The following is a 21,730-nucleotide window of genomic DNA, read 5'->3' on the forward strand; positions in this document are numbered from 1 at the left end:
GCAGAGGGGAGGAGGGGCTGAGGCTGGAGACCTGGTCCAGAGCCCACCCACCCCCAGGCTGGCGTCTGGGTGGGAGGGCTGAGCCCAGGCTCCCCTCCTGACCCCTCAGTGCCGGCCCGGCTCCTCCTCGGGGATGCCCCTGTGCCCCAAAGCCTCCCCCACGCCTCCTTCCACACCCCTACTCCTGTGGTCGGCCCAAATACCAGACAGGGCGAATCTCAGCTTTTCCCCAAACATTCCTTGTTCCCGTGGCCCAGCCCAGGCTGGCTGAGGTTACGAAAGCAGAGCTGGGGTGGTTGTTGCGGGGGGGACTGAGGGGACGGGCTGGCCTGTCCTCACCACCCCATCCGGCCGCCTGCCCACCCTCCCCAGGGCTGAGAAGGGGGTGGGCCAGCGTCCCCTGAGTCCTCGGGAGAACAGGCTGTGTGTGTGTGTATGGGGGGGCGGCCTGGGCTGAGAGATGGGGGGCGGTGGCGGCCACAGCAGAGGCTCCAGGAGGTGACCGCCTGGTTTCCATTAGGAAGCCCTGGTCGGCAGCTCCGGCGAGACGGCAGAGTGGGGCCGGCTATGGTAAGGTGGGTCACGGGAGGGTCTGAGGGTGGGGCCTGCCTGCCGCCCCCACCCCAGCTCTGCCAGCTGGCTATTGCCACCCATGCCTGCCCTGCCACCCAGTCCCTCCCCGGAGGAGGGGATGCTGCAGTCGCCATGGCGACCCTGTGCCCAGCCTGGGGACCCGCTGATCCCTCCCTCCCCTCCCAGTGGCTAAGCCTACTGCTGCTTCTGCTGTGGCTGGGCCCCCTGGCCACTCCCGGCATGGAGGATGCCGCCTTCCCCCACCTGGGGGAGAGCTCGCAGCCCCCGCCCCGGGCCTGCCCTCCGCGCTGCTCCTGTCCCCGGGCAGACACTGTGGACTGCAATGGCTTGGACCTTCGGGTGTTCCCAGACAACATCACCAGGGCTGCGCAACACCTCTCTCTGCAGGTGGAGCCCCGGGAAGGGACAGGAGGGTGGGGACCAGGGGGGTGAGACCCAGAGGCCGGAGGTGCTGGCGGGGCGTGCACAGAGCCCGCCTGCGGGAGCGAGTGAGGAGGTGGCAGCGCTGGAGGTTGGCCTTGACCGTGTGCCAGGGGACAGAGGGGTTGGGGGTAGAGACACCATGTGGGCGGGGCTGAGGGTTAGGGGGTGTTGGGGTCAGCATCTTGGTGGTTATGGGGTTGTTTGGGGTCGTGTGATGAGGAGTTTGGGGTTGATGATGGGGGCATGGGGTGGTCAACGTCTTGGCATTTAGGTGATGTTTGGGTGGGATTGATTGTGGGGTGATGGGGTGTTGGGACCAAGGTCTTGGTGGTTATGGGGTTGTTTTTGGTCAGGGTCAGTTGATGGGGCATTTGGGGTCCACCATTGAGTTGTTGGGGCATTTGGGGTTGATTGTGGGGGTCTCAGGGACTCAAGGCCTTGGCAGTTACAGGGCTGCCTGGGGTCAGGGTGACTGGGGTGTTGGGCTTGTCTGGGTTCATGGAGAGTTGAGAATCAGAGTTTGGGGTCACTTGGCAGCGAGCAGTCCCAGGGTCAGGGGTGTGACCGTCCCCACCCCTGTCCCACAGAACAACCAGCTGCAGGAGCTGCCCTACAATGAGCTGTCGCGCCTCAGCAGCCTGCGGACCCTCAATCTCCACAACAACCTCATCTCCTCCGAGGGTGAGGTCGCAGCTGCCGGCCCCCTCCCCCGCCCAGGCTGTGGGTAGCTCTGTGGCAGTTCCCAGAACTGCCCTTTGCTGAGCAGGACGGAAACTCAGGGGTTGGGGGGGCTGGAGGGGGCGATGTGGCTTTCGAGTAGGAGTGGGGGAGGGGGACTTGAGAGCCGGGGAGCCTCTGCCAGTTCCCAGCGTGGGGCCCTGGGGAGCCCAGCGCCCCTCACCACCACAGCCAGCGAAGCCAGGCCTGGGGGCCCCTCACCATCCCCGTCCCCCGCAGGCCTGCCCGATGAAGCCTTCGAGTCCCTTACGCAGCTGCAGCACATCTACGTGGCCCACAACAAGGTGAGCCCCCAGCTGCGCCGAGGCCCCGCCCAGCCAGGGAGCAGCCCAGGGAAGAGCCCGGGATGGGACGCGCCGGGACCAGCGCTATGGGCTGTGCTCCGCAGCTCTCCGTGGCCCCCCAGTTCCTGCCCCGCTCCCTCCGCGTGGCCGATCTGGCTGCCAACCAAATGATGGAGATCTTCCCCCTGACCTTCGGCGAGAAGCCGGCGCTCAGGTAGCCCCTGGCCCCGCTTCACCCCAGCCCCCCACCCTCAGGTGTGGCAAGGGTCGCTGTCCCATTCTGAGGGGCTGGGGGGGCGGTTAAGTCCTTTCCCTGGGGGTGTGTAAGGGGGCAGATTTCCACCCTGGGGTCCAAGGGTGCAAAAGGGCCGCCATGCTGTGTCCGGAGAACTGCAGGCTGCAGGTGGGCACACACATGCACACACATTCACATACACGCACACCCACCTACACATACACTGATGCACACATCCAATGAACACACATATACACACATGCACTTACATTCACATACACTCATTCATATGCACACCCACCTACACATGCACACACTTACACACTGATGCACACATCCCATGAACACACTCACATATACATACATGTGCACTCATTCACATACCTGCACACACACTCTCACACGCATCCACACTAACACACTCACATATACACACATGCACATTCTCACATGCACACACGTGTACACTCACACACTCGAACACACTCACGGGCTTACAAGCGCCCACACAATTACACACACACTGGCACACACAGTTGGACACTTACGCACACACTCGCATGCTGAAGGTGGCCCTGAACCGGGTTTGGGGTGGGAGTAGGGGGCTGCGGGGAGGCGGGGGGCTGGCGGGTGGCCGGAGCCTGGCTCCCCTCAGGTCCGTGTACCTCCACAACAACCAGCTGAACAACGCGGGGCTGCCGCCCGACGCCTTCCACGGCTCCGAGGCCATTGCCACCCTCAGTCTCTCCAGCAACCGGCTCAGCTACCTGCCACCCAGCCTGCCGCCCTCCCTAGAGCGGCTCCACCTGCAGGTGCCCCTCCTTCACTTCCCTGCCCCGTGTTCCCACCGGGGCTCGGGCCCCCTTCACCTCTGCCCTGGGGCACCCCTCACTCTCCATTCTCCCAAATGCCCCCCCAAATCTCAGCAGTCAGAATGGCCTTTCTTTGAATCACTTCCACTGACATGGGTTGTTCGCAACACTTGCTGGGCAGCCTTGCTCAAGGCCAGCTCCCTGCCACTCCCTTACTGAAGAACCTTCTATGGCTCCCCTCTGTCCTCTCTCCCAGACCCTCCGTCTCATCCTCTTCTCCCTTCTCCAGAACAATCTCATCTCCAAGGTGCCCCGAGGAGCCCTCAGCCGCCAAACGCAACTCCGTGAGCTCTACCTCCAGCACAACCAGCTGACAGACAATGGCTTGGATGCCACAACCTTCAGGTGCCGCCTCGTGGGGGTAGAGGAGCCTGAGTATGTATAGTCTGGGGGGTGTCCCAACCTTCTGTCCCCCTCCCCTGTATGGCTCCTAACTCAAGGCCTCATTTGGTGAGTGTCTCCTGCACAAGGGGCAGGTGTCCTTGTTCCCTACTGCCCTGCACTGAGGTTTCATTAGCTGACGTCACAGCCGCCACACCCATTTTTCTTGGACCCAGGACTCTCTCCTGGTCCTCTCCAAAGCTCTCAGGCTGGAATCTGCCCTGAGCACCCCAAATTTCCCTCCCACCCAGATCCCCCAACTCATGACCCTCAAGTTGAAATCTCCAGCTTAAATCTGAGGACCCCTCCCCATCATTGTCCCCTGCAAGATCTGTCAGGTCCTAAAACTGACCCTCTCTCCCACCAGCAAGCTGCACAGCCTCGAGTACCTGGACCTGTCCCACAACCAGCTGGCCACGGTGCCCGCCGGCCTGCCCCAGACCCTGGCTGTCCTGCACCTGGGCCGAAACCGCATCCGGCGGGTGGAGGCGGCTCGGCTACGCAGGGTGCGGGGTCTGCGTTACCTGCTACTGCAGCACAACGAGCTGGGAAGCTCCGGGCTGCCCGCTGGGGCGCTGCGGCCACTGCGGGGCCTGCACACGCTGCACCTCTATGGCAATGGGCTGGACCGCGTGCCCCTGGCGCTGCCCCGCCGCCTGCACGCCCTGGTGCTGCCCCACAACCGCGTGGCTGCGCTGGGCGCCCGCGACCTGGCCTCTACGCCTGGCCTGGCGGAGCTCAACCTGGCCTACAACCGCCTGGCCAGCGCCCGCGTGCACCGCCGGGCCTTCCACCGGTTGCGCAGCCTGCGCAGCCTCGATCTGGCCGGCAACCAGCTGACCCGGCTGCCCGTGGGCCTGCCGACCGGCCTGCGTGCCCTGCGCTTGCAGCGCAACCAGCTGCGGGTGCTCGAGCCCGAACCACTGGCCGGCCTGGACCAGCTGCGGGAGCTCAGCCTGGCGCACAACCGGCTCCGGGTCGGTGACATTGGGCCCGGCACCTGGCATGAGCTGCAGGCCCTCCAGGTCAGGGGCAGGCTGGTTAGACATGCTGTCCCCCCCCCTCCGCTGCCTGCCAAGTTCTTCCCCATGCCAAGGCCCTGTCCCCACTATGGGCCAGCCCTGGGGTAGCTGAGACAGACCCAGCCACCGGGACTTTGCCTGTGTTGTCCTTGACACCTGGTCCTCTGCCACCATCCCCTCCATCTCCCTAGGGAACACCTCAGCTTCTAGCTTCTGGCACTACCAATTCCAGTTCTAGAAGCATCTGTGGGTGCCAGGCACTGGGCGCTGAACACCACAGCTCTTGCCCCCAGCCTCCCAAGACATCCCAGTTACAGAGCAAGGCAATAGATGGCCATCAGGCATCATAATCAGTAAATGACAGTGTTAGAAGGTGATGAGGCGTGTGGTGTGGAGGAAATGCCACCTTCGTCAGTAACTCACTGAATTAGGTGGGGACCTGTCTGTGTGTCCCCAGTGCCTGGAACAGGGCCTGCCCCAGGAGGGCCTGTGAGGAGAGGGGCTGGGGGCTGCTGAGCCCAATGGCCCAGGGACCTGGGGCCACCTTGCAGCTGACTCCGCCCTGCCCGCCCAGGTACTGGACCTCAGCCACAATGAGCTGTCTTTTGTGCCCCCGGACCTGCCCCAGGCCCTGGAGGAGATGCACCTGGAGGGCAACCGCATCAGCCACGTGGGCCCTGAGGCCTTCCTCAGCACGCCCCGCCTGCGCGCCCTCTTCCTCAGGTGCGGGGTGGGGGGCTGGGGAGGTCAAGGTGGGCAGGGGAGGGCCCGGGTGGGTCAGGATGGTGGCCACCCACCCCTGCCACCTGCCCTGACCGCCTCTCTGTCCAGGGCCAACAGGCTTCACATGACGAGCATCGCCGCCGAGGCCTTCCTGGGCCTCCCACACCTGCGCGTGGTGGACACGGCAGGTAACCCGGAGCAGGTGCTGGTGCGGCTGCCGCCCGCCACCCCACGTGGGCCACAGGCAGGGGGCTCCTGAGCCTGGAGGGGCCCAGCGGAGCAGCCCTGACCCCTGGGGCACTGCTGGGCCATGGACTGAGGACACAGCGCCCACCTAGGGCCCCCTGCCCAGCTCTCTCGGGCCTCAAGGGCTGGGCTTGCTCTGCCCGGCGCTGGGGCACAGGGGAGGGGCTGAAACATGCAGCTGACACACCCCAGGTGCACAGACCACAGTGGCCCGGTGGGACACACCCTCCCACCCCCCATGCAGATGGAGATGGCAACAATAAAGCCTAACACTCTGAGTGCTCACCACGGGCCAGGCACCATCTGCGGGGCTCTGCCCACTGGCTCTTCCCCACAACCCTACAGTGGCGGCTCTCACTCTCCCCTAGTCCAGCTGGGGAAACTGAGGCTCTGGGATGCCAGGTCCAGGCCTCTGGGCCAGTGAGCAACAGGGCTGGATATTGAGGTCCCCAGGCACACCAAGCAGCACCACGCACGACCCAGCCACATGTAAACCCAGAAACGCCCAAGGCCACCTGCTGAACAAACACAGGGTGACAGATGTATGGACCCTCCACAAGCACACTGTCCCACTCAGGCCTGCTCCTCCTCGGGGACACTGGGGGAGGGTGGGGAGACCCAGCCCGGCCACCAAGGGCCAGAGCAAGGAACAAAGACAAGACAGAGCTGAGCCGGGTGTGGCCCTGGCTGTTTATTCTGAGTGTTGGCCCTGGGGGCCCAGCTGGGCCAGGGCAACCCCCTGCCAGCCTCAGCGCTTCTTTGGGGTATAGGAGGGTTGCGGTTAAGGCCGGGGAGGGACAGGAAGTAAAGTGCTCACAAGGGGCCCTTGGGGCTTGTCCCAGCTGCCCTCTCCTCTCTGGGGCAGGCCAGAGGCCACACACCCCTGGACTGTGCAAACAGGACTCTCGGGGGGGCCCCCAGCCAGGCCTGGGTGAGGGGCTGGCCGGCATCCTCCCGACACCCCCAGCAGGGAGGCTCTGACTGGGCTGGAGACCGATTGTCCGCTGATTGTCTACGTGTCCGGTGGGTGGCCACGTCAGCTCTTCCCTGGGCCATGGGTCTGCTACCCGCTCCTCCAGGGGCCGCCTGCCCCGTCGGCCCCTCACCTGTGGAGCCGCTGCAGCTGGGGGACAGGCCACTGGGGTCAGGGAGGGCCATGACCACAGCGGCCCCAACCCCCACCTTCTGAGCCCCTCACCTCACTCTCGACCAGATTCCGCCTGTACAGCGCCTCCTTGGCAGCCTCCTGGGGGGATGGGGGGGGTCAGTGGGCGATCCCTGCCGGCCCCACCCTGTGGCCACCCGGTGCCTACTCGGCCCGTGCCCGGCTCACCCTGCTGCCATCATTGCCCAGGCGCCGTGCAGCCTCCGTGTAGAACTGCAGCTGCCGCTCCAGCTGGGCTGCGTACTCTAAGGGGCGGAGGGGGGTCAGGGTGGGAGCAGGAAAGTGTGGACATCCAGTGGGGGAGGGGCTCAGGGTCCCCCCTCCCCCACCGTGCCTGTCCCAGTCCCCTCCCCCGCCAGATGCCCATGTCTAAGCCCCTACCCCGCCGGATGCCCGCGCCTCCCTGTTCCAGCTGTGCCCTCTGCCACTGGCTGCGTTGCATGATGTCTTGGTACTGCTGGGCCACTTCTGGGGGCACTGGCCGCCGTGCCTGCCGGAGGGCCAGGATCTAGAGAACACAGAGGAGGCTGTCAGGTCCCTGCCCGGGCCTGCAGACCCCCAGTACTGCCCCACCGAGCGCAGCGGGGCGGGCACTCACCTTCCGCTCCAGACGCTCTTGGTCGAAGGCCAGCACGCTGAGGCTGTGCAGGTTCCGGGCTGATCTAAGGGGTCGGGGAGGGATGAGGGGCTACAGGGACCACCCCTGCCCAACCCTGTCCATTCAACGTGCTGGGCATGGGGCTGCGGTGGCAGACAAGCAGTGTTGCGGAGCCCACAGCCCAGTGGGGATGATGGCTACACACCTGGGCACCTCTGATGCCTAGTGGTCAGAGAAGGTTTCCTGAAGGAGGTGACAGTCAACTTGGGACCCAAAGGAGGAGTCAGAGTTGGTCAGAGGAACAGGAAGCAAGGGTGGGGGTGGGGCACTCAGGGTACTGGACCACAGAAGCCCAGAGGCCAGTGACAACTATGGATGGCCACGACCAACAGGAGGGAGGGAGTGGGGAGAGAGAAAGCAGGGTATGTTGACAATGGTCAGATCACAAAAGGTGTTAAAGATCAAGCCAAGGAGTTTAAACTGGATCCTCCAGGAGGAGGGGTGCCAGGAAAGGTTGTAAAGCAGGAGAGGGACGTGGTCCAATTTATGCCTGCTGGGAAACTATCCAGGAAGGGCTGAGAGGGGAAGAGGGGGTTCCCTCCAGTGTGGCCTGGCCCAGCAGCCTACCTGTTCCCTGGGTCCCTTGCAGGGACAGGCACAGGGGGGGCCTTTCCTTTGGGCCCAGCAACCTGCTTCAGAGGAGAGAATAAGTCCTGTGAGTCCTGGGCCCCCTGAACCAAACCTCCTCCCCGGGGTTGCTGGTGGGCAGGGGTCTCACCGTGGGCACAGCTGCTGGCACGGGGTCGATGACCAGCCACCTCTCAGTCGTTGTCTCCAACTGCTGGGCCGTCAGCGGTTCCCGAATCCGGACCATCACCTCGAGCCGCCCCCCTGTGGGCCGGCGACCGTCCAGGACCTAGGCAGGGGTGAGAAGACGCTGCAGGTGGGAAGCAGGAGGTGGCTGCAGGCCCAGGGACAGGGCCGGGCAGAGCCAAGGTGATTTCCAAAGTACGAGCCCACCGGTATGGCTGGGACTTGACCCTAACGAAGCAGGGTGCTGGAGTACTTAACACTGGGTGGGAGGGCTGTCTGGGACACTGAGGGAGGGGCTGGGTCAGCAGAGGGGCCCTTGGGGACTCGAGGCAGGCAGTGTTTGAATAATGTTAACGCACGGCATGGCCATACCGGCATGTGTGGATGAATGTCCCCTCTCACCTCAAGGACCTCCCGGACCTCGCACGCTGTCTCCAGGGCATCCAGCTTCAGCTGTGCTGTCCCCAGCACCCGGTCGGTCTTGAACAGCCCCCTGTATGTGTGTGGTGGGGGGACAGGATGGTTGGTCTAGGACAGCTCCCCATTCCTGGAGCCCACCCAGCGCCTGTGGCCCCAGCTCACCCCTTGTGGACCACTTCGAACTTGATGCCTTTGGTCTGGATGGCCCGTCGGAAGCCGCGGTGGCTGCGGTTGATGCAGAGTTTGAACTGCTCCTTGAACTCTACAGGGGGTGCAGAGGAGGGAGAGGGGAGAGGAAGTTGGGTGGGATCAGACCATGGTCGTCTGTTCCTTCTCCTGCAGGGGGAGGGGGCTCACCAGGGGAGTCAGTGTTCTTGATCACGCTGGTCTTGTCTTTCTGAGCTTCTTCCTGTGACCAGAGAGGGGGCAGGAACTCTCAGGGGCCCAGGGCCTGGCCTCGAACAACTCTCTGTCTGACTCACCTCCTCGCTCACCGGGGCTCCAGCCCTCTCCTCCCCAGCTCCCCACGTACCACATTGGGATAGGGGAAGTCAAACCGAACAAAGACATCCAGGTCGCCAGGGGACAGCCCTGTGGGCAAAAGAGGGTCAGAGCTAGGCAGAGAGTGGTCCCCGCGACCCTGACCCCAGCCTCCAGCGCCCTCACCTGCGGGCGTGGGCAAGCTGATGCCCTTCACGATGAATAGGAGCATGTCGTTGCTGCTGAGGTCAGGGAAGATCCTTCCGTGCAGGCGGGTTGGCAGGGAAACAGAGGCATCTCAGCCCCACTGCCCGCCTGCCTTCTCTTCCCTCAGTCGGGGCAGGGGATGGACCCCACCCTGGTCTTTGGGGATGTCCCAGCTCCTGGGCCCGAGTTTTAGAATCAGACAGATTAGAGTTCTCTGTTCAGGTCTGCCATTGGGTCCTTTCTTCAGTCTGCACATATTCAATTAGTACCTACTGTGTGCCCACCAGTAGCCTCACTGCTGGAGGCCCTTCCCTTCACTGAACAATATTTCTTGAGCACCTACTGTGTGCTGACCAGTGTCCTAACAGCTTCAGGACCATTCCTTTGCTCAATATTTCTTGAGTACCTACTGTGTGCCAGCCAGTACCCTAGCTGCTGGGGGACCGCCACTTCACTTGCTAGTTCTTAAGTGCTACTAAGCACCAGACAGTGTCCTCGCTGCTGAGGGAACTTCCTTTCATTTAACAACACTTTTTGAGCACCTACTAAGCACCAGCCTTGCCGCTGGGGATGTAGAAGTAAATCAGACAGCGCAGGTCCCTGTGCTCAATCTAGCTGAGCGAGCCGATGACCACAGATATATAAATGGAGAAAAACAGACCAACTTTGTAGAGAATTCAAACAGGGGAGAGAACGGAACATGCTTGGAGGGGCTGCTTTAGACGGGGTGGCCAGGGAGGGCCTCTCAAAGGGGAGGTGACATTGTAGGTGACTCTGGATGTCAAGAAGGAGCTGCTATGTGCTGGGTGTGTGTGAGGGAGGGAAAGGGGTTTTGTGAGCAGGAGCTGAGTGGACGTGGGGGAGCGGCGGCAAGGAGTGTGGGTCATCCCGGGGCGGCTGCACCTAACCTCATCTAGACACTGGAGAAAGCCATTTCCACTCCTCAGGGTGTTGAAAAACTTAATAGAAGCAAGACCAACAACCACCAAAACTGTACCACGTCTCTGGGCTCCCTCATCCCCAAAAGTGTTCCGAATGTGTCACTGTTACTGCCACCTTCATCATCCTTCACTCGCACCTCATGCCTGCCCCAGGGCCTTTGCACATTCTATTCTCCCACCACCCACCCAAACTTTGCTCCGGAGGCAAGTCCTGTGCTGGCTTCCGGGGAGCATGAACCCCTCCCCAAAGGGGTGTCTGGGCCAGGGGGTCATCGGAGCCTTACTTGATGACGCTGAAGGTTCTCTGCTCAAAGCGGGCGGCAGGTGTGGGAAGACCCCGGGCAAAGGCTTGTTTCAGGGTGTCCATGCTTCGCTTACAGTCCTCTGCCAGCTTCTCGAACCTGCCAGCAAGGGGGCTCTGCTCAGGTCCCCGGCTGCAAGGGTGGGCTGGGGGTACAGATGTCTGGTGGGGGTGAGGCACTTACTTGCTGGTTTCAGTGATGTTGCCCAGGTGGGTGAATTGGTTAGAGTGGTTCAGGCACATCTGGGAGAACAGAAGGGGCAGTGAGGGGAGGGGGGTGAGGGTCAGGACCGTGGGGGCACAGCTGGCTGCCCCGGGTTGGGGCCCACTCACCTCATGCTGCTGCCTTATCAGCTTGGTGAGGTCACCGTAGCGCCGGATGGCCTCCTGAGACAGGCCAGGGCCAGGCCGCTGAACCAGGGCAAAGTCGTCCTTGTTGACGGGGGCAGGTGGCACCTGGGGAGGACGAGGCTTATGGGCAGGGCCGACCGAAGACTCTACGGAAATGTCACCTCTCCTTGGAGAGGCCTTCCCTGACCATGGCTCTCTCCCCTGCCCCCTACTCTTTCCTCTTGGTCCTTCCACTGTCCAACATCACAAGATCATCCCTCAGTCATCCAAGAAATCATGTATGGAGGCCCCACTACGCTCCAGACTCTGTTCTGGGGCTGGGGACAGAGCAGTGAACAAGAGAGACCAAATCCCCTGCCGTGATGCTAACGTGCTCTTGGGAGAAATGAGTGATATTCAGAAGAAATCAGTAAATCACATGCTAGAGTAGAAGGTGATAACGGCGACAGGAAAAGCAGAGTTGGGAGGAGGAGCAGAAGGTTCCAGGTAAAAGGGAGGGATCTGAGATAGGAGGTCAGGGGAGGCCTCCCAGAGATGGTGATGTTTGAGCAGAGACCTAACAAGGGGAGCAAGTGAGCCAATCAGGTATCGGGGGGAAGAGCATTCAGGCAGCAGGAACAGCATGTGCAAAGGCCCTGAGGTCACACTGTGAAGAGGAAGTGATGAACAGATCGTGCAGGGCCTCTGGGCCACGAGAAGGGGCTGTATTTATTTGTGTGTTCCTGTGGTCACCTAACTAGAATGTCTGCTCTACGAGGGTGGGGATTTTTATGTTCTGTTCAAGGCTATGTCCCCAGTGCCCAGCACAGGGCTGGACACTGGGTTTGTGCTCCATAAATATTTCCTATTGTGGATGCTGCTCCATGGCATGAGATACTGTGGCTGTGTTGTTGTTGTTGTTTTTAAGCAACAGGGTCTCACTCACTTGCCTAGGCTGGAGTGCAGTGGTGCAATTATAGCTCACTGCAGCCTCCAACTCCTGGCCTCAAGTGATCCCCCCGACTTGGCCTCCCAAAGTGCTGGGATTATAGGCATGAGCCACCATGCCCAACCTCTCCTGGCTGTTTGTCTTGGAGGAGGAAAATAATGCTCAGAGAGAAGTGAAGGGTCCTGCCCAAAGTGGCAGAATGTTAATGTCTCCCCAAATCTGATCCCTTCTCCTTCCCTAGTAATGGAATTCTGGAAGGACACATGGTGGCCCAGCAAGAAACTACATATCCCAGACTCCCTTGCAGCTAGGTGTGGCCATGTGACTTTGTTCTGGCCAATGAGAGACAAGTAAGTGATGTCACTTCCTTTAAAGGAAACCACTAGCTCTACCTTTCTTTCTCCCCTAGAAGGGGCTGGACAAGATCCACTTAGATCATGTGGACAAGAACAACCTCCCACAGTGTAGCAGAGCAATAAGATGGAAAGAACCTGGGCCCTAAAGGACCTCCTGTTGCAGAGCCCAGACTGTCCTGAGTGTTACATGCAAGAAACATTAAATGTTTGTCTCATTGCAGGCTTAGGGAGCCTATTTGTTACGGCATCTTAGCCTGGCCCCTGACCAATACATTCCAGGTCATGTGGCTGCTAAGGGGGCCGGAGCCTGACCAGCAGGTGCCTGGGCAGTTCCCGCAGAGGGCTGGGAGATTCACCTTGGTGATGTCCACAGGCAGCCCGTTGCGCGAGGCCTCCAGCATGGGCTCCAGTCCCTTGGCCTGGCGCAGGTGCATCTTGGCACCCTCCACATCATTTTTCTGCTTGGCTCGCAGTGCGGCCTGTAGGAGCTGCTTCTTGCGGCCCTCCAGGAAGGCCAGCTGTTGCTGGGCTGTGGACAGAGGGGCCTCTGTGGGTGCTGCCCGGCCCACGGCCAGGAATCAGGCAGCCAGGGTGCAGAGGGGACACCTACCTCTGGTGGATGCGCCTTTGGGGGCTGCTTTGGCTGCAGGGGCTTGTCCTGACTGGGGAGCCCTTGAGGATGGGGCCTTGGGCTGGACCGTGGAGGACGCAGGGCTGTTCTGCTGCTGACAGAACAGAGAGGACATCAGAGATTTCCTAGTGCCTGTGACGAGTCCACTCCCCAAGGGTCAGGGCCTGACATTGACCACAATGGCCACCTTAACAGATCCCCAGAACCTTGCCTGGCTGCTGTCCCCTGCCTCAGCCCCAGACCCCGGCCCCTCATACCTTCTTAGGCACCTCATCCTCTTCATCCTCTGGGCCTTCATCCTGGTTGGCCAGCTTCATGGCGGTCTCCAGGACACCCACCAGGCTCTGCTGGGCGGGCTCGGTGGCCTCCAGGCCCTGGATGGGGGGAAAGCCTGGGCGGCCAATTGGGGCCTGGTCAGGAGGGGGGCACCTACGCCATCAGGGCAGACATGCATTTCCACCCCCACCTCTGGAGTGGCTTTTGTTTTTTAATTGAGACAGACTCTCACTCTATTGCCCTGGGTAGAGTGCAGTGGCGTCATCATAGCTCACTGCAGCCTCCAATTCCTGGGCTCAAGAGATCCTCCTGCCTCAGGCTCCCAAAGTGTTAAGATTACAGGCATGAGCCACTGCGCCTGGCCATCTTGGGCCTTTAAATCTACTTGGAACCCAAGGACGGAGCTGCTGCTGGTCCTGTAGATACCAGGCTGTTCCCAACCTCCCTCGTGCCTCTTGGCTTCTCTTGCCTGACCCCAGGCCTTGACAAGGACTGAGGCGTCCTGTGCAAGGTGGTGCGCTGGGCACTGGGCCTGGAGGGGCCCTGGAGGACCAGGATGCAGGGAGATAATGGCTCTCTGAGCTCTGAGAACTCAGAGGCCGCCTCCGACCCACTGGAGGCTGATGGGAAGCTAAGCAAGTGTCTGCTGAGCTGAAACCTGAAGACTGGGGAGGAACGAGTTGAACAAAGGAGAAAAGGACGGTGGTGGGCTGGTAATAGGCTCTCAAAAACATCTCCTCATTTTTAGTGTTTATTAGTTCCCATCATGTAAATGCTTCTGTTATGACCAATGTCAAGCTATGAATTGTTTAACAAGCTTGCAGAACTCCCGTGTGTGCAGCAGCCAGCTCCCTGAGCCTGTGCCATCAGAAGGAACGGCATCGGCAAAGGTTCACGGGCAGGAAGGGCAGGGGCTGGGAGTGGGGCCTTACCTGGCGGCACAGGCAGCTCGGCCACATCCACGGCTCGGCCAGCCTTGTGGGCTCGGATGGCGTCTTGGTATTGCTGTGGGGGATGCAGGTGTCAGGGCTACCTGGGGGAGGTCTCTGGGGGCTGCCCACTCACCTGCCCGGCCCCCTCACACCTTGACGATGCGCTCGTGCATGCGAGCCTTGCGCTGGTCGCCTTTGCTCTTGGCTTGGGCCGCGGCCACGTGGTAGCGCTCCATCCGCTGTTCCAGCGCCTCCAGCAGGGTCCTTGGGGCTGGGGGGACCTCTGGGCCAGACAGGGGGCAGGGTTAAGAGTTGAGGGAAGGGGAGACTGTCTTGCCCCAGCCTGCCCACCCCAGAGGGTCCCGGGAGTCTACCTGGTGTAGTGGGTGCCGTAGCAGGAGCTGGAGGCTGTGGTGTTGGTGATGGTGGGTCTGGGGGCAGCTGGTCTGGGGACAGAGAGGTCCAGTCCAATGAGGGGCTTTGCTTGCCCACACCCACCCCAGGCTGATCTGGCCTGAGGAGGTCTCTGGACCTGACCAATGGGGGCGGCAGCATCAGGGAGAACTTAGCGGATGCCTCAAACTGTCCCAGAGGGTGGGCAGGATGGGGTCCTCACCAGGTGGAGGGGGCAGGCGGGACAAGTCCACGGGCTCCCCCCGGCTCAGAGCCTCCAAGATGGCATCAAAGCTCTGGGAGAAGGAAGGAGAAGATCAGGACAGGAGGTTACAGCTGGGGGCCAGGACCCTGCAGGAGCCCCCACGCCCTGCCATGCCACAGAGGACTCCTGGCTCTATCGCTTCTTTTGCTTCATCTTGCTCAGTCCTCTTCCGATACTTACGCCCATTTTACAGAGGGGGAAACTGAGGCTCCAGGAGGTACAGCAAACTATAGCTAGGGAGGGACCAAGCTGGGATTCAAACTTGGGTCTGCTTGACTCAGCAGCCCAGGGACTTGGCCACCATGCAATGTCAGGAGCATCCTGCTTGCCCCCCAGGGCTGTCTGGACGCACCTTGGCCACGCGGAAGTATCTGGCGGCGGCAGTCATATCTCCCTGCTGCTTGGCATGGAGGGCAGCCAGCTTGTACTCATGCTGGCGGCTCTGCAGCTGGGCCGGGGGGCCAGGGCTGCAGGGACCTGGAAGGGGAAACAGCGTACAGGAAGCCTCTGTTGCCTGGGCCAAGTTCACCGCACAAACCATTTCTATTTACATCTCACAACAAAGACTGGGGTTTGAGGCCATTTTACAGATGTGAGAATTGAGGCTCAGAGAGGAGATGTTGCCTGTACAAAGTCACACAGCCTACAGACGGCATGCTGAGGACTCACCGCCCCAGGCCTGACAGGCTCTAGAGCCACTGTTGTTTTGTCCCCAAGAGAATTTTGGAAAACTTTATTTATGCACCCTTCCATGCTTTTAACTTGACGTCTGTCATTTTTCATCTTGAGTTTAAAAAGTGGCCAAGGTTTTTATTCCCAGTGTCTTGCAAATATTGACAACTGGAAAAGGAAAACTGTCACACCACACATTTAAATGGGATTAATGTCTTTTAACTACTTTGGCGAGTTGAAACTCACCAACATACCAACATTCACTTCTTACTTTTTTTTTAAATTCTGGTAAAAGACACATAAAATTTGCCATGATTTTTTTTTTTTTTTTTTTAGAGATGGGGTCTTGCTATATTGCCCAGGCTGTTCTTAAACTCCTGGCTTCAAGCAGTCCTCTCACCTTGGCCTCCCAAAGTGCTGGGATTACAGGCTACAGGCATGAGCCACTGCACCTGGCCAAATTTACCATCTTAACCATCTTTAAGTGTGCAGTTCAGTGGCATTAAGTACATTTACATTGTGGTGCAATCATCATCACCGTCCATCTCTAGAACTTTCTCATCTTCCCAAACTGAAACTCTGTCCCCACGAAACACTAACTCCCCATCCCCTTCCCCAGCCCCTGGCAGCCACCTTTCTACTTTTTATAGATCTGACTGTTCCAGGAACCTCATATAAGTGGAATCATATTGCATTTGTTTTTTTGTGATTGGTTTATCTTATTAAGTGTAATGTCCTCAAGGGTCACCCATGCTGTGGCGAGTGTCAGAGTTCCCTTTCTTTTTAAGGCTACGTAACATTCCATTGTATGGATAGACCACATTTTGTTGATTTACTCATCTGTTGACGGACACTTGGGTTGTGTCCACCTTTTGGCCATCGTGAATGACGCTGCTGTGAACACGGATATGCAGATATCTGTTTCACTCCCTGCTTTCAATTCTTTTGGGTACACACCAACACTTTTGAACCATAGCCTGGGTTCTACTTTTAGCAACTGGGAATCTTCTCCTCTTATTTCCATCCATATTCCCTACAGAATTTTATCTTAACATGATATATCTGTGTCCTTGAAAGCCTTTTTTGCCTACCCTATCATATATTTATACAACCAAAATACATTTATGCAATGTGTTTGCAAAAGTTGGGAAATCCAGGACTTGCTCCTTTTTAAACAGTGTGTTAGTTATAGTTTCAAATAATATGCTCAATGTTTTCAGGGGAAGTTTCTCTACATTTAAAGCAATAAATGCAAATTTTTTTTTTTTTGAGACAGACTCTCGCTCTGTTACCCTGGGTAGAGTGCAGTGGCGTCATGGTAGCTCACTGCAGCCTCCTATTCCTGGACTCACACGATCCTCCTGCCTCAGCCTCCCAAGTAACTGGGACTACAGGTGCCTGCCACCTCACCCAGCTAATTTTTAAATTATTTTTTGCAAAGACAGGGTCTTGCTATGTTGCCCAGGCTGGTCTCAAACTCCTGGCCTCAAGTGATCCCTCCTGCCTCGGCCTCCCAAGGTGCTGAGATTACATGTGTGAGCCACTGTGCCCAGCCTAAAATGGTAAATATGATATATAGTACCATAACAACACAAAAACCTCTCTGTGTGTCTGTGTCCCCCTTGGAAAGTACTCCAGGGACACGAGGACTCCCGGTCAGGAAATGTTGAAAATATCTAACCATCAGTGCAAGGCCTGCACCCCTACAGAGCGGCCTACCACTGAATAGCCCATCCATACCCCACATGAGCCTGGCCCTGCCCAGCCTACCTGGGGGCAGCTGGGGCTTGGCTGAGGCTGGGGATGAGGCTGGGGCGGTGGGAGGAAGACCCTCCAGGGTGACCCTGGGCTCCGTGGCTGGTGGGATTGAAGGGGCCGGCTGGGTGGGTGCAGGGCTGTGGCTGAGCATGGCTGCTGGGCCCTTCCCTATGGCCACGGGCGGTGGGATGTCCTCTTCGTCGATGGCGTTGCCCTTCCGGACAGAGGCCAGCAGGTTTTCCAGCGTCTGAGACAAGGCATTAGGGTGTGGTTGGGAGAAGGTGGGAGCTTGGTATGGGGGGGGGGGGGTCCCAGCACCCTGCCCTCTGCCTACTCACATTAAGCCCCCGGTCATAGCGCCGCATCTTGGCGCTGTCTCCAGCTTGCCTGGCACTTTCCATTGCTGTCTGGTAGAGCGCCAGCCTCTCCTGCAAGGTGGCCTCCAGCCCCGGGGAGGGGGCCGAGGGCTTCGTCTGCAAAAGGGGCCAGGGGCGTAGTCTGGGTGGTGACCCCACTCGGGCTGCCACCAGCCCCTCCCCACACCAACAGTCAGCCACAGGTCACCCCTGGGCCAGGCTCTCCCGCCTTGGTGGGGCAGAAATCCAGGTCCCTGTTTCCCAGTGGAGGAAAGTGGGGTCAGAGGCATCATGTCACACAACCGAGAGGGACAAGGTGGGCCTTGAAGCCCAGGCTGTCCGTGGGGCTGCGGTTCAAAGGAGCAGGGCTGTCAGAGCTGTACCTGGGCCACAGGTGGCTGGGGCTCCGACGCCTTCTGCTCTTCTCCAAGGACCTCGTTCAGCTCTGCCTGCAGGGATACATGGCCGGGGGTGGGATGTGAGGGCCCAGTAGGTGGGGGCAATGGATGAAGAGCACCCCTCACCCCGCCGTGGGTGTTACCAGCAGGTCGTCATCTGCCTCCACGTCCTCCTCTTCTGTACCCTCCTCCTCTTCCTCGTCCGGGTCTCTCATGCACAATCTGGCCATCTTCTCGATGGCCTCCATGGGCAGGGGGCCTGGCAGCAAGGGGAGGCCACAGCTGGACTCAGATCCTCCAAGAGCCGCCCACCTCCCCATGCTGGAAAGCGCTGGGCCCTCCCTGCGTGACCCCACCTCTCTTCCTCATGCAGCCCCAATTCCCAGACTGGGCCACCTGAGTTTGAATCCCAGCTCTGCAACTTTCTCACTGTGGGACCTTGAGCAAGTCGCTTTCCCTCTCTGGGCCTCAGTTTCTCCATCTGTTAGATGGGAGTAACAACAGTTTCCCCCTTATAGGTAGGTTGGGGGGATGAAAGGTAAACAAAGCTCTTAGCACAGCGTATGGTCAGTATCTTGTTATTTGTGTTAGTCTCATTATTTGTGGTACTTATGTGCTATAAAGTGGCCTCGAAAACTGAATCAGTGACTCCACAGGACCACTGCTCCTAGGGGAGATTCAGGCTTAGGTTCCTATGAGCCTCCAGTCACCACATTTTCATCAACTGATCAATACTTTATGTGTGTTTCTGCTTAAAGACACTTTCTCAAATATATATATATGTATAGTTAATTCATTAACTTTAAACGCACAGCAAATAGCACAATAACTCACGCCTGAACAAAGCTTCTCTGACACTCACACTTTCTGCATAAGGCACATAACAGCCTTCTGGCGCTTAGGCACACTAGACAGCCCTTCTGCGTTATGTCTGGAGCCGTTATGAACAGCGAAATTACCAAAAAAAAGGCCCAAAATGAGAAAAATATGGCACTGAACAGACTCCAAAAGAGACCCTTGTTTACAGTATAAAAGCTGAAAGGAGAAGGCATAGCGTTGTTCCACTTTATGCGTCAAGGCGACTCAAACTTTTCACTGCTCTTCGTGCATCCATGAATGACCACTAAAGGGATGTACGATTATTGATTTTGGGCTTACAAACAAATTTGAGGGAGTCGTGTATTCACAAATAAGAAATCCACCAACAATCAGGATTGGCTGTATTTACTAACATGTTTAAAGTTTCCACTTCCCCTCTGGGCTTCAGCTCCACTTGATCCCTTCAGGGTCCTCTGCCCCCTGCCATCTGCCCCAGGGCCTTTGTACCTGCTATGACCCCTCCTGGAAGTGCTCCCACCTCTTCACCTGGCTCTCTCCATTGTGGGTACTTCCTTTAGCAATCCCACGGCTACTCACAGGTCTCTCCCGCAATCCCAGACCTGATCATGGGACAGTGGGTTGGACTGATGAGGACATGGTCTTATTAGGTGTCAGGTGGCCCTGTGTGAACTACTTATGGACCCTAGAAGATTAACTCCTGTCATGTAAGCATGGTTATTGTTCCCACTTTACAGATGGGGAAACTGAGGCCAACACCAGGCCGGCCATTAAGTGGCACAGCTGGGGTTCAAATCCCCGTCTGGGTGCAGAGTTGATCGCTTACCCTCTTTCTTACTCAGTCTGTGGGGTCCTAGAGGGCAGGGGTCTTATCTGTCTTCTATTCCCCATATGCCCAGTGCCCATCTCTGAGTCCAGCCCACAGCGGGAGATAAAATGTTCAGAGGTTGTTAACCATCTTACCTTTGCCTTTAAGTGTCTCCAGGGCTGGGGGCTGGCCCCCCACCAAGGCCAAGAACTCAGCCTCCAGTTCCTCATTGTTAACACCGTCCTCAGGGATCATCAGGCCATCTGGGGAGAGGTCAACCAGCAGGCCCAGCTGGGGGAACAGCGAGGGTCCAGTCAGACCTGGGGATGCACCACTAGGCCAGAGGCAGCCATGATGGACCCAGAGCCTCCTTGGGAGGAAGAAACCAAGGTCTCCTGGGGAAAGCTGTTTCCTGGGAGACTACCAGGAAGCTGGAACAGGTCCAGAACAGGTGTCTCAAGATGGGCCAGGCTTTCTGGCACAGATCAACACGGGGCAAAGGGCAGGCAGAGAGACCCAGCTCCCTGCTCTGAGTCCACAGCTGTGATGTGCTGCTAGCCAGGTTCACTGGGAGAAGCAGGCCCCACACCCAGCCAAAGCAAAGCTGCTCTGCACACCTGGGCTTTTCCTCCCAGCATCCTCATGCAGGAAGCCTGGAGCATTAAGAACAACTAGAGGCCCTGACAACAACGTAAAAGTCGAATGTGGGGTCTCTGTCCTGCAGACCTGTCTTTCTGTTTTGGTTAATGACCAGTCATGATGCGATAATATTACGTTGAACTGTATGAAGTTGCCCTTCCTTTGGTCAAAAATGGCCAAATATATTGGGAATTATGCATGATTCCACCTAACAGTAATAATGATGACATTTATGGAGTGCTGTGTTCTAGCACTTTCTATAAACTATCTCAGTGCACCTTCACAACTGTCCTGGGATGTGGGGGGGGGTCTCTAAGAGGTATCCATTTTACAGATGAGAAAACTGAGGCTCAGAGCTGTGAAGTCAAGTGTCCAAAGTGCAGAGGCCAGGAGGGAACTTCAAGTCAGCCAGACTTGAATATCTGAACACTAAGTTACGCCCTGGGCTCCTTTCATCAAAGCTGAGAAAAATCAAACTCCCCCCATGCCTGGGGCAGAGGAGTTGGAGAGTAAGAAGGGGCCCTGCCACAGTCCTGTGGGCTTATGGCTGTAGCTCTGGATTTGCATTTAGATCTGGGCAAGCTGTTAAGCCCTATGACCTTGGGCAGATGTCGTCACCTCTCTGAGCCTCAGTGTCCTCGTATGTACAGTGGAAATAAAAGGAGTCTGACATGGCCCGACTGGTGCAAGGGTTTGACAAGCCAGGTCCAAGGACTGACCCTCCCCTCCCCTCCCCGACTGGAGCTGCTGTGGCAACAGGTGGCCTCGAGCACCGGGCAGGACGCCAGGTGTTGGGGGGGAGCCAAGGCCAAAGGCCGCACATTGGGGGCGGAGCCTCATCTTGGGGGCGGGGACCGGGGCTCACTTGGGGGGGCGGAGATCGGACTTCCCTTCGGGGGGCCCTGCCCAGGGCATGTGACGAGGGTAGGCAAGGATTCCCCCGTTGGGACCGTGGAGCGCAGACTCACCTGGCGGGCGGCAGCGGCGCCTCGGCCCGGGGGTCCCGGGGGTCCCGGGGGTCCCTTCCTCCTGTGCATCTTCCAGGCTTGATGCCCGGACCACCGGCCCCTGCGCCCGGCCTTGCTCTGCCTCCTCCCCGGGGGCCTGTCGTCGCGCACGCGCCCTTCCTAAGCCCTGCGCCCCTCTTCGGCGCCTGGCGACCGCCAACCCCGTGCCTTCGCTTCCCGGGTTGGTCGCCCCACTTCCGCCTCGGCCTTCGGTCGCCTCAGCACCTGAGCGCAGCCACTGGACTCGCCGGGCCCGCCGCACCGAAACTACAAATCCCGGCAGGCCGTGCGCGGATGCGCATGCGCCCGGCTGGGCGGTGCCGCGAGATTCGCAGGGAAAGAGGCGGGGTGTGTGCGGGTGTGAGCGGCGGTGCTGGTATCGCGCGTGCGCGGGGCGTGGCCTCACGAGGCGCGGGAAAGAGGTGGAGCGCGCGCAGGTGTGAGGGGTGGTGTTCGCCCCGTGGTTAACTGCGCGCAGTGGTCTCTCACGGGCTCCAGGCTCATCTGGGCTCCGGATGTGAGGAATCCCCACTTTTCGGTTCCCAGGTAGTGTTAGTGGGCAACTGGTCACCAGGAGCTGGGTCCACAGCGCCCAGGCCTCGGGCCTCCTTCACCTCCTGACTCTCGGCCCAGGCTTCCGCGAGGATCAACTTGGTCTTTTATTTTTTTCAAAAAAGTGT

General features: G+C 59.0%; 2 protein-coding genes across 6 annotated transcripts; one reads left to right on the plus strand and one right to left on the minus strand.

Annotated features, from left to right (window-relative positions):
* The first annotated feature begins 321 nt into the window (after nucleotides 1-321).
* On the plus strand, nucleotides 322-5,857 carry PODNL1 (podocan like 1). Its single transcript, XM_069494898.1, has 10 exons — nucleotides 322-570; nucleotides 760-981; nucleotides 1,605-1,698; nucleotides 1,975-2,039; nucleotides 2,144-2,253; nucleotides 2,930-3,086; nucleotides 3,376-3,491; nucleotides 3,895-4,552; nucleotides 5,124-5,272; nucleotides 5,381-5,857. Exons 1-10 carry the CDS (start codon nucleotides 436-438, stop codon nucleotides 5,529-5,531), a joined length of 1,857 nt encoding a protein of 618 aa, XP_069350999.1. The 5' UTR covers nucleotides 322-435; the 3' UTR covers nucleotides 5,532-5,857.
* A 702-nt stretch (nucleotides 5,858-6,559) lies between these two features.
* Nucleotides 6,560-21,321, minus strand: CC2D1A (coiled-coil and C2 domain containing 1A). Of its 5 annotated transcripts, none has more exons than XM_069477426.1 (29): nucleotides 21,012-21,321; nucleotides 19,560-19,695; nucleotides 17,903-18,018; nucleotides 17,745-17,810; nucleotides 17,344-17,478; nucleotides 17,018-17,252; nucleotides 14,928-15,052; nucleotides 14,534-14,606; nucleotides 14,292-14,363; nucleotides 14,070-14,200; nucleotides 13,918-13,990; nucleotides 12,967-13,100; nucleotides 12,689-12,800; nucleotides 12,435-12,607; nucleotides 10,777-10,899; nucleotides 10,628-10,686; nucleotides 10,427-10,543; nucleotides 9,181-9,254; nucleotides 9,047-9,105; nucleotides 8,872-8,923; nucleotides 8,677-8,776; nucleotides 8,497-8,587; nucleotides 8,060-8,197; nucleotides 7,909-7,970; nucleotides 7,282-7,345; nucleotides 7,065-7,191; nucleotides 6,852-6,928; nucleotides 6,717-6,764; nucleotides 6,560-6,641 (listed from the first exon to the last, which is right to left on the minus strand). In XM_069477426.1, the coding sequence occupies exons 1-29, from the start codon at nucleotides 21,078-21,080 to the stop codon at nucleotides 6,621-6,623; spliced, it is 2,862 nt and encodes a 953-aa protein (XP_069333527.1). In that variant the 5' UTR covers nucleotides 21,081-21,321; the 3' UTR covers nucleotides 6,560-6,620. The 5 variants fall into 5 exon arrangements, with proteins under 5 accessions (XP_069333527.1, XP_069333511.1, XP_069333519.1 ...); XM_069477410.1 differs by having other exon boundaries at nucleotides 7,909-7,973; XM_069477418.1 differs by having other exon boundaries at nucleotides 12,689-12,803; nucleotides 21,012-21,144.
* Between the last annotated feature and the right edge of the window lie 409 nt (nucleotides 21,322-21,730).

This window comes from Eulemur rufifrons, chromosome 2 (assembly GCF_041146395.1).
Source record: "Eulemur rufifrons isolate Redbay chromosome 2, OSU_ERuf_1, whole genome shotgun sequence".
Lineage (NCBI taxonomy): Eukaryota > Metazoa > Chordata > Mammalia > Primates > Lemuridae > Eulemur > Eulemur rufifrons.

What these genes read in the sequence shown, in the direction of transcription:
- PODNL1 (XM_069494898.1), top strand. Translation starts at nt 436, where the DNA reads ATGGGGGGGCGGCCTGGGCTGAGAGATGGGGGGCGGTGGCGGCCACAG. An exon ending in CGCAACACCTCTCTCTGCAG is followed by an intron (nt 982 to 1,604) that starts GTGGAGCCCCGG and finishes CCTGTCCCACAG; the next exon opens with AACAACCAGCTGCAGGAGCT. An exon ending in GGCGAGAAGCCGGCGCTCAG is followed by an intron (nt 2,254 to 2,929) that starts GTAGCCCCTGGC and finishes GGCTCCCCTCAG; the next exon opens with GTCCGTGTACCTCCACAACA.
- CC2D1A (XM_069477401.1), bottom strand. Translation starts at nt 21,080, where the DNA reads ATGCACAGGAGGAAGGGACCCCCGGGACCCCCGGGACCCCCGGGCCGA. An exon ending in TGCCAGCAGCTGTGCCCACG is followed by an intron (nt 7,974 to 8,059) that starts GTGAGACCCCTG and finishes TCTCCTCTGAAG; the next exon opens with CAGGTTGCTGGGCCCAAAGG. An exon ending in AAGAGCGTCTGGAGCGGAAG is followed by an intron (nt 7,192 to 7,281) that starts GTGAGTGCCCGC and finishes TGTGTTCTCTAG; the next exon opens with ATCCTGGCCCTCCGGCAGGC.